Source organism: Schistocerca cancellata, chromosome 5 (genome assembly GCF_023864275.1).
Source record: "Schistocerca cancellata isolate TAMUIC-IGC-003103 chromosome 5, iqSchCanc2.1, whole genome shotgun sequence".
NCBI lineage: Eukaryota > Metazoa > Arthropoda > Insecta > Orthoptera > Acrididae > Schistocerca > Schistocerca cancellata.
Genome location: NC_064630.1, coordinates 724,359,770 through 724,376,756, shown reverse-complemented (window position 1 = coordinate 724,376,756; position 16,987 = coordinate 724,359,770). Strand labels below are relative to the sequence as shown.

Sequence of the window (16,987 nt, the reverse complement as noted above, 5' to 3'; positions counted from 1 at the left end):
TTCTCAAAACAGTTAGTTTCTGATTGTGATAAGTAGTTTATGAATATATGTCTAATGGTGCTGTATTTATCCCCGACTGCTGATGAAGCTATTTTGAACCTCTGCAGCCATTTGCTCACTGAGAGATGCAGCAGCATAGCTGTGCACTTATCATCAGAACTAATGTGAACTATGGTAAACTGATTCTGTAAGTGAGCAAACCACAGCATGGAAAATCAGCAGCATCTTTGCAGCAGTCATGTTAACTACTACATCTATTGTAGTAACACCTGAGCTTGGCAGAGAGTCCCTCATGGTGAACAATGATGATGGGTAATTGACCATGACAGTTATTGTTACAGAAACTATATGACATAATTTCTGCTGCTGGTCTCATGCTTAGTGCCTTTACAAATAACTGTAAGCAGTGAAGTTGTCACATATTATTGTGCAGGTGCTCATTTCAGTTATGTGGCCTGGGTCACCAAAAATTGTGTTCCTAATGGTAACTTTACTAGACACAGTGGTTGCTGACTACAAATAGAGCACATGTATTAAACTGGAAAGAGTATATAGCTGTTTTCACTTTATTTTGAAGAGAACAAATGTAACAATAAAATCTGGAGAACAGAAATGAAGATAATAGTCTCACATTTTCCTGAATATTTCATTATTTGCCAAGCAATGACCAAACAAAACTATTAATGATCTCATATATCTTGAATATTTAAAATAGTGTTTTGGGTTCATGGTTTGAGTGCAAAGTTTTATATAACTGCATGTTTCAATATGATCTATTTCAGACAACCACTACAGTTGTAGCCACTTTCTACCAGGGCGTCAGTCCAGAAACTCAGGAGGGAATGCAAGACTTCAGGGGGCTGCTGTATCTTCTTTCTAGTGAAATGTTCTTCTATAGTGCATACAGTGTGCTCTACACTTTCCCCTATGAAATTCCTATTTTCCTAAGAGAAAGCAACTTATACTCCTCATCAGCATACTACATATCCAAGGTCATAGCAGCGGTGAGTAGTTTTTTAACTTCTAATTGTGACAATGTGTGCTAAGTTTGTGAGAAATGTAACAGCAGTGCATTCTGATTCAGCTTATACACATACTAAATATTGACTGCAAACTAGAATAATGGAGTAATATTCATTCATTACTGGTATGAGTCACGTTAAGATGTAGCACTCCATCTTGAGGCCACAAGTGGCCCATCGGGACCATCCGACTGCCGTGTCATCCTCAGTTGAGGATGCGGATACGAGGGGCGTGTGGTCAGCACACCGCTCTCCCGGTCGTTATGATGGTTTTCTTTGACCGGAGCCGCTACTATTCAGTCGAGTAGCTCCTCATTTGGCATCACGAGGCTGAGTGCACCCCGAAAAATGGCAACAGCTTATGGCGGCTGGATGGTCACCCATCCAAGTGCCGGCCACGCCCAACAGCGCTTAACTTCGGTGATCTCACGGGAACCGGTGTAGCCACTGCGGCAAGGCCGTTGCCACACCTTAAGATGTAACACCCCCTTTGTTTCATGAGCAGCCCCAGGTACTGAAATGAGGTTTTTGCCAAATTATAGTATGCTAAGAGGCATGTACTTTGGTATGTGATAAAGCATGATAACTTTTGTATCAATCAAGGAGGAGCTTATGGGTGCTTGGTGCAGAGATTGTCAGTGATGTATCAATTGAGATATTGCAGCAAATATTATTTTTTTAAAAATGGAATGACATATGTTTTTAACAACACTCTAAAGTGCTTGGAAAGATGATTCCAATGATATAAGGTTTGTTAATGTTGAGGTTAAAACTCTTCACAAAAGAATCCCACAAATCTACTAAAATTGGAAAGCAATGTGGCCAGGGTCAGCTATTGTGATGTAAACATCACCAAGCAGAGCTCTCATGCAAAGATCTGTCACTGTATGCAGTAAGACAGGCCTACACTACTAATATAAAACCTCATATCCTATATGACGTAGATACAGGGTCAGCTACGATTTTAGTATACAGAACTATTGCATATGCTAGCTTCTGGTGCACCAGATGGGACTTAAGAAAACTATTTCAAATGTGTGTACATTTCCAGGTTTTTGTGTAAACAACTACAGCTTCATCAGGCAATTTTCCATTTAAACCATCTCATTACTGCTTACTTGTCCAAGCCAAAACAGAAACATTGGTATTCATACTTCACAATGATTGACAACCCTATTCAAGGGAGAAAGGAAACTACACTGCATTAACTTCCTTAGATTTGGAATGATAATAATAATTGTACCAGACCTGTCTTTGCATGGAGATATCTGAGTGCTACTCAAAGTAAATAACCTGCTGTCAGACCAATGTGTCTATAAATGTGTCAGAAAAATGCATTACAAAATTGTAATTAGAAAGAATACACTTAAACAGCTTATTCAGAATGACTGACAACTTGTCACCCACAAAATGAATACTTCTCTTAAGTAGGTGCTCATATTGTTTATTATTAACTGCAAGGCACATTTTTAGTCACTGTTTGAGAGATAGATGAACAGATGAAAGTACACTATACTGTGGTGATTCAGTAGCACATATCATCTGGCATAGTTGGGGCTTTAAGATAAACTCAGTCTTTCAGTGCTCCCCATAGAAAGAAGTCAAGAGGAGTTAAATCAAGAGACATGGCCAGCCATTGTACTCCAGCATTCCATCCTATTCAATTTTCAGGAAACTTCTCATTCAGTGTTTTTGTTGCAACATAGGAAGAGTGATCTGCACAGTGGTCATGTTACAACCACATATACTTTTGCTTATCCAGTTGTACCTCTTCTAGAAGAACAGACAGAATGTTATAAGAATGTGAACGCATGTTTTTCCATTTAACATCCCTGGTACAAAGAAAGGTCATGCAGTGGAATTTACTATTTTACCTTGTTAAAGCAATTTTTTTTTTATTAAGGTACCATATTTAAAAAGAAATTTCGTGTTAAATTATTAATCAACATCATATATGAGCATAATGTTTAGTTTGTCTCTGTTTTTTATTTTGAGTGACAACACTCGCACTTTTACTCCTTGGTCAAGTGACTTCTTGTGTAAACAGAGCTTCCAGATGCAGAAATAAATCTAAGTATTTGAAAACCAAACTCACCACTTTTCGCCAGCACCTGATATATATTGAGAATAAATAAGTTTTTTTCTCAACAAAATACAATAGATTATGGGTCCCGGTTACTTATTTAAAACATGTGCAAAAAGTGACAGATACAGTTTTCTTTTAACTCATATTTGAGAGTGTGTTTTTGATTTTAGAGTTGAAATGGATCTGATGAATAGTGAAACTGATTGGTCAGTGTGGAAGAGAAAAATACGAGATCTAATTGACTACCATGAAGGAGCTTTAGATGTAATTGATGGCAAGTCAGTAAAACCTGAGCCACTGTCTGAAGGTGCTAATGATGCAGCAATGCAGGATCATAAAGCCAAATCAGATTTTTATTGTAAAGTGAACAGTTATGCCAAGTCGATGATTACAAATGCAGTTACAGACACTGTGTATGAGAAGATCATGGACAAAGAAACGGCTCATGAAGCGTGGGAGGAATTGAAGCAGAATTTCAAAGCATCATCAAAGGACCAGCTGCTCAAGATTTGTTCAGATTTCTTTACATTTAATTGGATTCAGCGAGGAGACATCTCCACACACATAGTGAAGTTAACAGGTCTGTGGAATGAACTGAACAACGGGCTTAAAGCAAAGGGAGAAACTGTGTTACCTGGTCTGATACTGGTATATGAAGTTTTACGTATTCTACCTGCAAGCTTTGATTCCTTTAAATCAAGTTGGATGTTATTAACAAAAGATGATAAGAACACATTTGATGAATTAAAGGAACAATTGTGCATGTTTGAGAGAAATTTCACAAAAAGTGGTGATAAAATTGAACAAGAGGCATTAGTAGTCAAATCAGAAGTACAAAACAAAATAAAAACTAACAAATTCAAAGTTAAAGGAAAATGTAACTATTGCAAAGAACCGGGCCACTGGATCAAATATTGTAAGAAGTGGATTGCTGATGGAAGACCAGCTAAAAATACAACTGTGCAGAAAAACAGGGACAAAACTGTAGTAATGAATGGTAGCATTGTTTACTATTTGTGGCAAGGCTTGTTCATTAAAAGTGGATGTGTACAATTGGTGGATTGTGTTATAACTTCAAGTTGAACAAATATATTTCAAGGAAGATGCAATACATGAAAGTCACAGATCAAGTAAACAGAGTAAGACGTGTGTACACTTTAACAGTCAAATCATAACTGAGTCCAAGTGTAGAGACCGCTGGCTGGCTGGCCGCTTAGGTGGCACTGCTGTTGCATGGCTGGCAGACAGTGCCGCATGTAGAGAACATGCGTAACTGTGCAGCGGCACTCTGAAAGATCGGCGAGTCACAACAGATGGACAATGGTGCAATGAAACATATGACAAATAGTCCTGATTACTTTGTCAGCTTTGAAGCATTCAACAACCCCTGCTGCATAAAGGCCACTAGACAGGAGTCTCTAGAAGCAACAGGAAGAGGATCAATTCAGATTCTGTCAACAGTTGGCAGCAGTTGTGAAGAGCTGACCCTGACTAATGTCTGGTATGTACCAAAAATTTTCAAAAACCTTATTTCTGTTTTCGCTGCCCAAGATTGTAACAAATACAGAATATTTCAGTCAAGTACTACATATTGCTCTTTGACAATTGGTGGTAGAGTGAGACTGTGTGGAAATAACAAAGTTGGTGGCACTTTATACAAAACAAAAATTAAGTCCATAGTGCCAGAGAAGGGTGCAACTGTGAATCTTTCAGTGGAAGATAGATTTGATGTACTTCAACTGTATCATGAGAGATGGGGTCATCAAGACAAGCATCATGTTAAAACAAAACTCAAAAAGGAATTTAACATTGATTTTAAGGAAGGGGCAGAGATTTGTGAACCATGCAAGTTTGAGAAAGTGCATCGTCTACCATTTGGAACTAGAGAAAGGTCAACAAGACCTGCTGAGTTGATATCAGCTGATCTGCATGGACCTTTTCATAAGTCATTCCAGAAGAAATGTTACCTTTTTTTTTTTCAAAGACCATTACACCAAGTTTTGCTATGGTTCTTTTGCTGCAGAAAAATCAGAGTTGAGTAAAACTCTCAAAGATTTTCTCTGACATACAAAGGCACTGGGGTACTCTGTTAAAGAGATGCTGAGTGACAGTGGCAAGGAGTTTGATATCAAAGAGGTTAGATCCATCTTAAGTTCAAATGGTATAACACAGTGATTGACCGCTCCCTATACTCCTGAGCAAAATGGTATTTGTGAGTGGGGTAGGACAGTTGCTGAGATGGCCAGGACACTTAAGTATTCAAAATCAGATGTCACTTCTCCAGAGCAGATATGGGCTGAACTGGTTAACACAGCAATTTACACCTTGAACAGGACAGGGAAGTCATCTGTGGAAGGTGTCAGTCCTCACGAGTTGTGGGAACGGAAAAACATATTATGCACACATTCCAAGTGAAAAATGAAGAAAACTGGACAAGAAAGCTGTGAAAGAATATCTCATTGGTTATGATGGTGATGAACACTTCAGGATTTGGATAAAAGAAAGTAATTCCATTGTGCTGACCAGAGATGTGCAATTTGAAGAAAAACTGAGTTGCTGTACTGAACAAGGTACACTACCATTTCAAGTTGTTGAAAAGCCCATTGCAGGTCCAGATTATATTAAAAATCAATCAGAGAGTGAGGAAAATACACACTCAGAAGATAGTATGGAGCATGAAACTAGTTCAAACACAGAATCTGATGATGACATTCTGGAAACTTGCAAAGAGGAAATAGGAGTAAGTTAAGAGATCGTTCATCATTAAAGAGATCAAAATACCTCAATGATTATGCAATGATAACGGAAGATTTCTTTGTCACAACTGAGGTTCCTGAAACCTACGAGGATGCACTTAGATATGAAGACAGCATCAAATGGAAAGAAGCAATGGACAGAGAAATGGAATCTCTGATCAAAAATGAAACATGGGAGGTTGAAGACTTACCGAAGGGTGCCAAGGCAATACTATGTAAGTGGATGTTTCGACTGAAAACAAATGAAGATGGTCAGATCAAAAAATTTAAGGCTTGTTTGGTTGCCAAGGGTTTCAGTCAACGAGAAGGTGTAGATTACAGTCAAACTTTTAGTGCAGTTGCAAAAATGACAACAATTCGGTCCATTCTGAGTGTTGTTGTAACTAAAAGAATGTATCTTAGACAGTTTGATGTGTCAATGGCCTTCCTCCATGGAAACAGTGAGGAAACCATTTATATGGCACAACCAATAGGTTATGAAGATGGTACCAACAGAGTTTGCAGATTGAAGAAAAGCCTGTATTGTTTAAAACAAGCACCAAGATGCTGGAACTGACAAAAGGAGTTCAAGATCACAACGGCACCTGCAAACTATTATTCAGGTCTGAAAATTGAACATGACAAGGATGACTGTATCAAGATTCACCAGAAGCCTTATGCACAACAAATTTTAAAATGTTTCACCTTTTCAGAGTGTAAAGCAGTTTCTACCCCAGTGTTGAAAGTTACAGACTTTTCACAGTCAGAGAAAGATGACATGGTAGAATAGTCTTTTCCATATAGAGAAACAGTTGGAGCATTAATGTATATGATGCTTGGCACAAGACCAGACCTAGCCTTCTGTGTAAGTGCTCTGTCAAGATCTCTCGATAATACCACTAAAGAAGACATATTAAGAGTAAAAAGGGTTTATTGTTATGTATCAGGAATGATTGAATATGGAATTGCATACAAACCAAGAGGAAAGAGCACAACCCTGGAATGCTACAGTGATGCAGATTTTGGAGGCTTCTCAAAAACAGGCAGATCAACATCTGGAGTAGTCACCAACTATGCAGTAGGGGCGACATCATGGCTAAGTCAGCGACAAACCATGATAGCAACATCTACAACTGAAGCTGAATTATTTGCCACAAATGAAGCTGTCGAGGAGATTACTTGGTTGACTCGTCTACTCAGAGAAACAACAAGACTATCTGAAATTCCGGTTCTCCAAATTGACAATTCAGCAATAGTGAAGTTGACAGAGAATCCAGAATTTCATCACTGAACCAAACATATAGCCATCAAGGATTTCTTTATTTATGAAAAACTTTATGAACGAAGAATTAGAGTTCATATCTGAAGAGCAAGTAGCAGACATCGGGACCAAAGCTCTTCTGATGACATGTATGAAGATATTGTGTAATCAAATGGGACTGTTGTAGAACTCATTTTGATTTGTTTTGTGGGTTTTCCTGTTTGTTGATTTCTATTTAACAAGGTAAAGTGTTAAAGTAAATTCTTTTCATTAATGTATTTAAAAAGAAGTTTTGTGTTAAATTATTAATCAACATCATATATGAGCAAAATGTTTTGTTTATTCTGTTTTTTTATTTTGAGTCACAACTCTCGCTCTTTTACTCATTGGTGTTTTTAGAAGCTCCTTGGTCAAGTGACTTCTTGTATAAACAGTACCTCCAGTTTCAGAAATAAATCTGAGTATTTGAAAACCAAACTCACTGCCTGTTGCCAGCACCTGATCTTTATTGAAAATAAATAAGTGTCTTTTCTCAACAAAATAAGTATACCTTATGAAGCCAGGGTGCATTTTCAGCTGCTCAGTAGGGCAAATTATGTAAATTTACATTACCATGGTTCATAAAAGTTCCTTTGTTGGTATAGAGCACACTTTGGAAAACATAGTATCATCTCTTGAGTGAAGCAGAGGAAACCAACAAAACTATATACAACTTTTGAAATCATGTCCACCAAGTGCATTATTTAGTGACAGATGATATGGGTGGAATTTATGTTGATGCAAGATGCAAGTGACACTCCTCTGGCTGATCTCACATCCCTTGGCAATATGTGCTGCCATTCACCATGTAAAAGTGGAATGTCTAACTTCTTATCATTGATGTACATGTCTGCAGGCAAAGAGTGTTGAAACAGAAATGACCTGCTGTTAGATGACAGTCCCTGCTGCTTCTGCAGTTCAGACAAATAAACTGTCAAAAGGCTGGATGTGACAGCCTTGACTGGGGTGAACATGTTTACAATGCAGTTGCTGATTCCCCTAGTTTGCTTTTCAATTTCAGAATATCTCTTGCATTCTTTTGCAAAGAATTTCAACCTTATTGTTACCATGCATTGTATCACTGTGCTCATATTTTCAAATGTTTTCAGATGCCTTTAAAAATATATCATTCTATTTAAAAAAAGATCATCCTTGCTTCAATATCTCAAGTGAGACAAGAGTTAAGACACTTCTCACATACCAAAGTACATTATCTCTAGCATACTATCACTTTTTGGAAACCTCATTTATATATCTGGACCTGTTCATAAAATGAAAGGGTTATTAAGCTTATGTGAGTCGCCCTATCTATGTTTTATGTAGGTTCAGTTAAGAAGAAAGACTTTCAGGGGTCATAAATGAGGCAAAGTGTATAGTAAGAGAGCTGTAAGAAACAAAGACTGTAGACAGTATTAATAGTTGATGATTGTGGAACTGCTTCAGTCTAGTTTTACTGGCATAGACTATAAAAACATAAATAAATTAGTAGGGAAGGTCCTCAGGTTGTTTATCTTTACAGTTCACTTAATATTTACATTAATACACTAATAAGTGTCAAGAAATAACAAGATTTCCTCCTATTTTGTCCACAGTATTTTAGCAATGGATTTAATCATTGATATAAAATGCTGCGCACTCACTACCTAGATAGTTTAAAATTGTTGTCTTAAATAAATGTTGGTCATGTCTTAGTTAAGAGACCCTAATCCTATTATATTGCAACACATATAAAGGCAGTTTTAGTTGTTATAAAGGTAAACATTTTAATAAAGCATTTGCACTGCAAATTGTGCATAATGTATCGTTATGGCATCTTATAGGGTACCAAACTATAAAAGTTCCATTAAATATTGTAAAACTTTTGAGTAAATATCATATTTAGTGTAAGACAAAATAATTTTACTTGGAAAAGATTGAAACAGAAAATAAATGGGGAAGTGTGTCCTATTTCAGATGCCAAGGACTGTAATTGAAACAGCAGTATTTTTTGGATTTATTTTCATACTCGCTGACTTCCCAGTAGGAGGACTGGTTGGATATTTCATGCTATTGGGTCCACTGTTGTTGATATCCATTGGTGCACTAGCCTACGGTAAGGACTTCCACCGTTATAATGACACACTACACACAGCTATTACTGTACTTAGCAAGTGCTTTGTGTATTATCACTGAATAGAGAAGAAAATTCCTTTAATCTGAAACTGTGAGTTGTACAGAAAATGAGAAGCTCAGTAGAAGGAAGGATTTTAAAACATCTATGAAAAAGTAAATAAATAAATAAAATAAAAATAAAAATAGAAATAAATCTTTCAGCTTCAGTGTAAGCTACCCATCAGAGAAATGCATGGCTGTTGGCAGGAGAGTCTTATTACTGAACATCCTCTGAGTCATACTTCAGTTTTATTACACTTTCCCTGAAATATGATTTATTTCTCCATAGCTCTTATTTTTTAAAAAATGCTAAGAAAAGCACTGTCAGCAGTTTGGGCAAGACACTGGACAGTATTTATAACTGATTGATAAAAATGTTTCAGTTGTATAGTCTTCAATATCAGATTTTTAAAAACAGTTCTATAAATAATAGTATTAGACAATCTCTTTCAGTAAATCATCAGCAATGGAGGGGGGGGGGGGGGGGAAAGCACACACACACACACACACACACACACACACACACACACACAGATTGTCAGCCTTCTACTTCATAAAGCTTAGGAGAGTTGGCTAGGGACTAAAATTCATTAATATGCTCAGACAGAACTGCACAGAACAACTTGCAGGAGCACAATAAACACATAGCTGCTCACTTTGTTCAGTGGTAGTAATGAAGGGAGAGGAGTAGCAGAGTATTGTACTGAAATCTACAGCTGCACTAGAATCTCTAAAAGAAAAATATTTTATTAAAAACAATTACTGGCTCCAAATACCAGCTTCAAAGTGATCATATTCATTATATTGGTACTGCTTGATGGAACACATTATGACTTACTTAATGAAGACACAAATTTTGAAGTTTGCCTCAAAGATATCAAATATCTTTCTAGTTATCACCTCAATTAAAAGATGTGGCAACTATAACATAAACTTGGGCAGTTAAGATATCTCTCATCTTATGGCAGTATGTAAACAGGTGTAGGATACACGTGTAGAACAGGACTTCTTAGTAATAAAAATGTCCCTCCTCCTACGTCTCAAAACTAAACATTTCAAAGCTACAGATGTTTCTTTGTTGAGGGATAATAGCTTGCAAAGAAAGGATGACCTCAGTGGAGAGAGAGCTAAATGTTGAGTGGCTACATCTGTAATGGTGCTTAACATCTGTAACTCTTCCTCTCAACACTCATATACAAGCAACATCTGTTACAGTGCAAATGCTTTACTATAGTAACAAAGTGTTCATGTTACATGTAGCCAAATGAGACTCTTAAGAAATCTTGTGACATGGCTCCCTTAACTATTTGCAAGTACTGTAATGCAAACATTGTGCTGTTGGTCTTTTTTCTAGTGTTTCTGTGGTCACGTTGAGTTAAGATTGAACACAGTGTGGGACGGCAGGTGGAAAATTTTTATTTCTATTGTATTGTTGTTCTCAACACAGGTTCTCTAACTACAATGTTGGCAACCAGAAAGTGACTAGCAAAAACGTGATGCCTGTAATTAAAGTTCACAGTGCCCACTCTGATAGAGAAATAAAGTTATTGATCCTTGAAGTTCATTACCCTGGGATTCATAGAACATGCAGTTTACTATAACAATTTTCACTACATTCTGAAAATGATAAAGTATAAAGTTTCAAATAAATATTTAACCAAGCAATGCTACTATCAGCCACTGTACTATCAGAGCTGTTCAGAGTCTATTGCGCAGAACCTATTATCCCTAGATAATGAAACTGTTCAATAACCGTTATGGTTGTAAATGTTCAAAGTGAATGCTCACCAAAATTTGATGTTAACACTCATCAAATGCCATGCTAGTAATGATAGTGGGTCTGTCCTGTGGTGACACATGAAAATTCAACATACGCAAACTGAGAATAAATCATTGGAGTCGTTCCGCAATTAACACTTTACCCCAATGTGAACTCATTGTTACTTGCATACCAACTTATGTAATATGGCATCCAATGCTGTTTCTTGCAACTGCACAAATGCGATGCAGCTTCCAACACAGAGTGCGTGCTGATACAAATCTAGAAGAGAACTGGGGCCTGACTCTAGCTCGCAGTACTCTTATTTATATATCTGCACTGCGGACCACTGAAGGTGCAGCCGACAAAGTTTGCATTCCTAACTAGCTGCTCAGGTTAGTAAAGCACCACTTCAAGTGCTGAAGGCCAATGAAGCTCTCAATTTAATTGTGCTATCAGCACACAGTTAAGTATCTGTAATAAAATTCTGATGTGGCTAGGTTAAATACTTTTGGTGAGATAATTATTTTAGTTGCACTGCACGCAATAGATGAGATCTTAACTTGCCATTTGGAGAGATGCTACAGCTATAGTTTTATAGCTACCTTTTGTAAATTTCTCACATCTTTGTTATTATAGCATCTCTTCGTTCTACCTAAATCTAAATATCCTAGCTTTATCTAATCACTTACTTAATCTATCTTGCTTCCATACTCTTAGGACACAAAAACAGAAAATCCTGAATTTCAACCAAAATATTACTTTGTGAGATCCAGCATGTTGTTTCCATTAAATTGCAATGAAAAAGGAATCTGAATATAAACTTTGAAGTTTCTAGCTCCTTCCTGTTGCGCTGATGATTTTTACATAAAACATCCAAATTTCGAAAACTGTTAAAGTTACTAAACTGAAAGTTAACACATTATCATTTTAGCATCACTCCTAACATGTTATTAACTTTTCAGATTATTTACTTTACTTTTGTCATATTGTGCAACATTCATGATGTCATAGCTAGTTACAGTGGACTAGGCTGGCACACAATGCAAAGCATATGAATTCTATATGGCGTGAGCGGGCTGCTTCCCAACAACAGGGATAAGCACTTTATAAGTGCCAAAGTGTAACTTCCTGTTAGTGGTTTCTCAAGATGCTCTTCTGGTCTTGTAAACAATACTCATGGGTAAATAGTTGATGATTTGATCTTCTAATGAAATTCTTTGAAGACAGAGCAAGACCAAAATGAAGTATCTGAAGCAGGGCCAGAAAAGTTAAATGGTTCCTACACGACACCCAGGTGTGAGTGGATCACAGTAAAAATGTGATATGACACACCAGTGAAGAATCTGTCCCACAGTCTTCTGGACAATTATCTGTTTCTTATGGAGTGAGCAACGTTTGCATTAAGGGACAGATAGTGCTAGTCACAATCCTGTGATATTATTCTATCAGTGTGGTTACATGTGCAGGTACCTGTGGCATTTCTTATTTAGAATATGATTTTAACAGTGTTACATGAAGTAGAACTACTATTCAGATAAAAATATATTATAGTACCACTGTTGTGCTTATCATGAAGAAAATTGTCATCCATTCTGATAAAGAACTATGTAGATTGCTGACCAAACTGACATCAAACATAAAACCTTTAGTAATTTTAATAGCTGTGAAGATGAAGACATTCAGTCTAATAACAGAAATGGGAAAAAGAAATGTAAGTGAGTTAACACATAACTATGTAGATGAGAGCTATGATGAAGAAAAAATGTGAATAAATGAAGAAAAATTGTCATAACTGAACTTATGTGGCTTTCAAATGACATCATCTTTGTTGTACACTATCTTACTTATTCTTTGTCAGGATGTACAGAAACTAACAATGAATTTATTAAGCATTTCTTTTCTAACCCACATCTGAGGTATATATCCAAGACTGCAACAAATTTTGTAGCTAAAGCCATGATAATAAATTGACATTCTGGGTGGTGGTATGGGGGGAAGAGCTGAAAATAAAACCCATTACAGTATACACTGAGGTGATAAGAGTTGTAGGATATCTCGTAATATCATGCTGGACTTCCGTTTGCCCAGCATAATGCAGCAACTTGACATGGCATGGACTGGACAAGTCACAGGAAGTCCCCAAAATATTGCTGCCTCTATAGCTGTCAGTAATTGTGAAAGTTTCGCTGGTGCAAACTGACCTCTTGATTCTATTCCATAGATGTTTGATGGGATTCTTGTCAAGTGATCTGAGTGTCCATATCTCTCACATGAATGGTCTGGAATGTTCTGGTACAGCACACTGTCATCTGTAAAAATTCCATTGTTGTTTGGGGACATGAAGTCCATGAATGGCTGCAAATGGTCTCCAAGTAGCCAAACATAACCATTTACAGTCAATGATCATTTCAGCTGGACCAGAGGACCCAGTCCATTCCATGTAAACACAGCTCACACCATTATGGAGTCACCATCAGCGTGTTGCACAATGCCTTATTGACAACTTGGGTCCAAGGCTTTGTGGGGTCTGTGGCACAATTGAACCCTACCGTTAGTTCTTACCAACTTAAATCAGGACTCATCTTACTAAGACACAGTTTCGCAGTTATCTAGGGTCCAACCGATATGGTCACTAGCCCAGGAGAGACGGTGCAGGCAATGTTGTACTGTTAGCAAAGTCACTTGCATTGGCTATCTGTTGCCATAGCCCACTAATGTCAAATTTCACTGCACTGACGTAATGGATATGTTTGTCATTCAGCCTACATTGATTCCTGTGGTTGTTTCACACAGTGTTGCTTTTGTCTGCTAGCACTGACAACACAGACATTGCTACTCTCAGTCATTAAGCAAAGTCCATCAGCCACTGTGTTGTCTATGGTGAGAGGTAATGCCTGAAATTTGGTATTCTCAGCATGCTCTTGTTACTGTGGATCCCAGAATATTGAATCCCTAAATGATTTCCAAAATGGAATGCCCCATTTGTCTAGCTCCGACTACCATTCCATATTGAAATTCGATTAATTACCATTGTGCGGCCATAATCTTGCCAGAAACCTTGTTTCACATGAATCACCTGAGAACAAAGGACAACTCAGCCAATTCACTGCCCTGTTATACCTTGTGTACGCAATATGACCGCCATCCTTATATGTGCATATTCCTATCTCATGATTTTTGTCATTTCACTGTATTGCGGAATCTTGAGGGGTGTACTAAACAAATGTTTCTCACTTTGTTCAGTTTAGTCAAAGAGAATGGAGAGTTTACCTATGTGTGGAAGAATGAAATTTTAATACCTCCCCCCTCCCTCCCTGAACACTTCAAGGAGCAGTCTTTGTGTTGCCCTCAGTGTCTATGTGTGACGATCTTTAAGTGGATGACTGATTTTTATTTTGTCTTGTGTCTCCACTTTAGACAGCTGTGAAGTTAGTTTCAGTATTGTTTCAGATTATTCCATCATTAATAACTTAATCTTACTCAAAAAAGCTATACAATATGCACAAACAACACCTGATAGGTTGTTTGTTTGTGCTGAAAACACTATGTCTGTCTTGAATGTGTAATGTTGCTGGATAGCTCCATCAATAGAATATCCAAATATCGTTCCTCTCATAGTGCTAGTTGAGGTAGTAGATCTGTGAATTCCTATTTAAAGTGTCCATGATGGTAATATGTTACTCATTACTTAACTTACACCACCATTTACATATTTTATTGAAATCATTGTGTTGCCTTCTGTTAATTTCTTTTATCCATATATGGGTGTTAACATCCATGCTGTAGTGCATCCTGACACAAACAATGATAAAAAACAGAAACAATGAGGTGTAGATGGATCAGATGTTAAAAAAAATACATTTCCATATTGTTTGCTTCAGACTTATTTCTTGTTTATTACCAAATTTATATCTGTTTTCCTTATTTCCTCCTCCATTTATTTCAGCAATTTTAAAATGTTGATTGTCACACTGAAATTATTTTGTAACATCTCAGTATTTCACAAAACAAGTAATTTATTGGCAGAGGAGCCTCTGCAGATGTCACTTAGCAGAAATTATAAATTGAGCAACTTCGCATTTGCAGTACAAATACTATCAACTGCATCTGAAATGAACACATAAAAAATAGCATAAAGAAGTTACTTTGAATCTATTGTTAGGTATGGTATTGGTTTTTGGGGAAAAAATGGCTAATATAATTTGGATACTTAAGATACATTCAGAATACATACATCGGCTATCATAAAGAATTATGTCGCCCATTATTTAGAAAACTTCAAATATTAACTCTCTCATTCCCATAATTTATGAGATTATTACTTTTTTGTAGACATGAATTATTTTAATTCCACTGAACAGAAAATTATCTGAGATACTGATACTGAAATGGTACTGATCAGTTGACATTCGGACAAATTCAAGCTGCAGAAAGGTATTTTGGACTGGACACAATTTATTACATATTCCACTAACTATACATAGCTGTTCACAGAAATGTTATTTTACTTTTACCATACATTATTATTTATTAGTTTAAAAGATTGTAACTGTAATGTAAATTTCTAATACATCTCCTGCACATGAACCAAATGGATTGCAAATGTGCATTTTGAGATTAATAAACTGCAGTTCCACAACTCACAATAAAAAGCTATTTTTGTATGCTACACAAAGACTACATTTAATAATGTTTTGTTTTGCCTGGTATGCATCTACTAGTATTTGTAGTAATGTTTAAGAATTTAAAAATAAAACAATATCATTTTTTTCCATTTGCTGTCTTATCCCTTTCCTTTAGTTTGCATCAATGTTTTAATCAAATCTTATTTATCTTTCAGGTTGTATGATGTCAGCCCTCTTTGAATCATATGATCTCATAGCTACATTGACTGTTGCAATTGATCTTCTCTCAATGCTGATGGCTGGAATATTTTATAATCTCAGGTAAAAAAAGGAAAGACAGATAGCAAGCTATAAATTTTGTCATGTTAAGGCACTACCAAGTTCAAATCCAAAAGCACAGTTACCAATAAGTTTCAACAATTAGAACTGAAAGCACATTTATTACTGATGCCAATGCGCAGTCACGACAGAACTGACCTCCTGGTTTGAGGGTGCAGCTATTTATACAAACATTGAATATTCCAGAATACTGTAACATATGCAAACATTCAATATTCCAGGATATACAAACATTGCATATGTAAGATATTTCAACAATCTTTCAGAAGTGATAAATGCTAAATAATAAATGGTTAGCAGTTTAAACTGGCAACTCACAGCATATTAAGTCAGTGACACTAACCAGTATGCCACATTACATATGCCACTGCTCGCAGCATTATTCCCTCAGCTCTCCTGGAGAAACTGTGACCCATTGTTTCAGAAGCTACAATACCCTGGATCTATATCTTGTCAGTGGTCCTCTGCATGGTGGTTCTTGTACAGCTTCACATTCTGGTTATGCAGCTACACCCTCTTCACTATGATGAGCCTCAAAGGTAACTCCTCTCATTGAAGTTTCATGACAGTTGAGAGTGTCTTTAGTTTCCTTGAATCCCCCACAGTTGATTTGTACCTCTCAAGTGCAGTAGGACTTTATATGGAGAACATGTATGACATCTGTGCCCTTTTGTTTTCATGGTGAAGGGTCATAATCCTCGATTTCATATGTGATGTACACCAATTGATGAAGGATACGATATGGCCCAAAGCAGTGCTTTAGTAACTTTTCAAATAGTCCCACTTTACACACAGGTGTAAAAATCCATACCAATTCTCCAAAGCTACATTTCACTCATTGCTGCTTAGCATAATAGCGCTCTTGGTCTTTCTCCTGGTTGTCCACCATTCGTATACATGCCAACTACTTTGCTTCTTAGGTTCTGATGACAAGATGTTTCATATATCATCCTGAGTATTGTCATGT

At 36.8% G+C, this 16,987-nt stretch overlaps 1 protein-coding gene across 1 annotated transcript in view; it reads left to right on the top strand.

The window, feature by feature from the left end:
• The window catches only part of LOC126187660 (protein scarlet-like), a 130,126-nt gene that overhangs the window by 89,868 nt on the left and 23,271 nt on the right, over positions 1-16,987 (top strand). Inside the window, exons 11-13 of the mRNA XM_049928877.1 lie at positions 783-1,004; positions 9,097-9,235; positions 15,897-16,002. Of these exons, the coding sequence (XP_049784834.1) occupies positions 783-1,004; positions 9,097-9,235; positions 15,897-16,002 (467 nt within the window). The remainder of the gene's footprint in view (positions 1-782; positions 1,005-9,096; positions 9,236-15,896; positions 16,003-16,987) is intronic.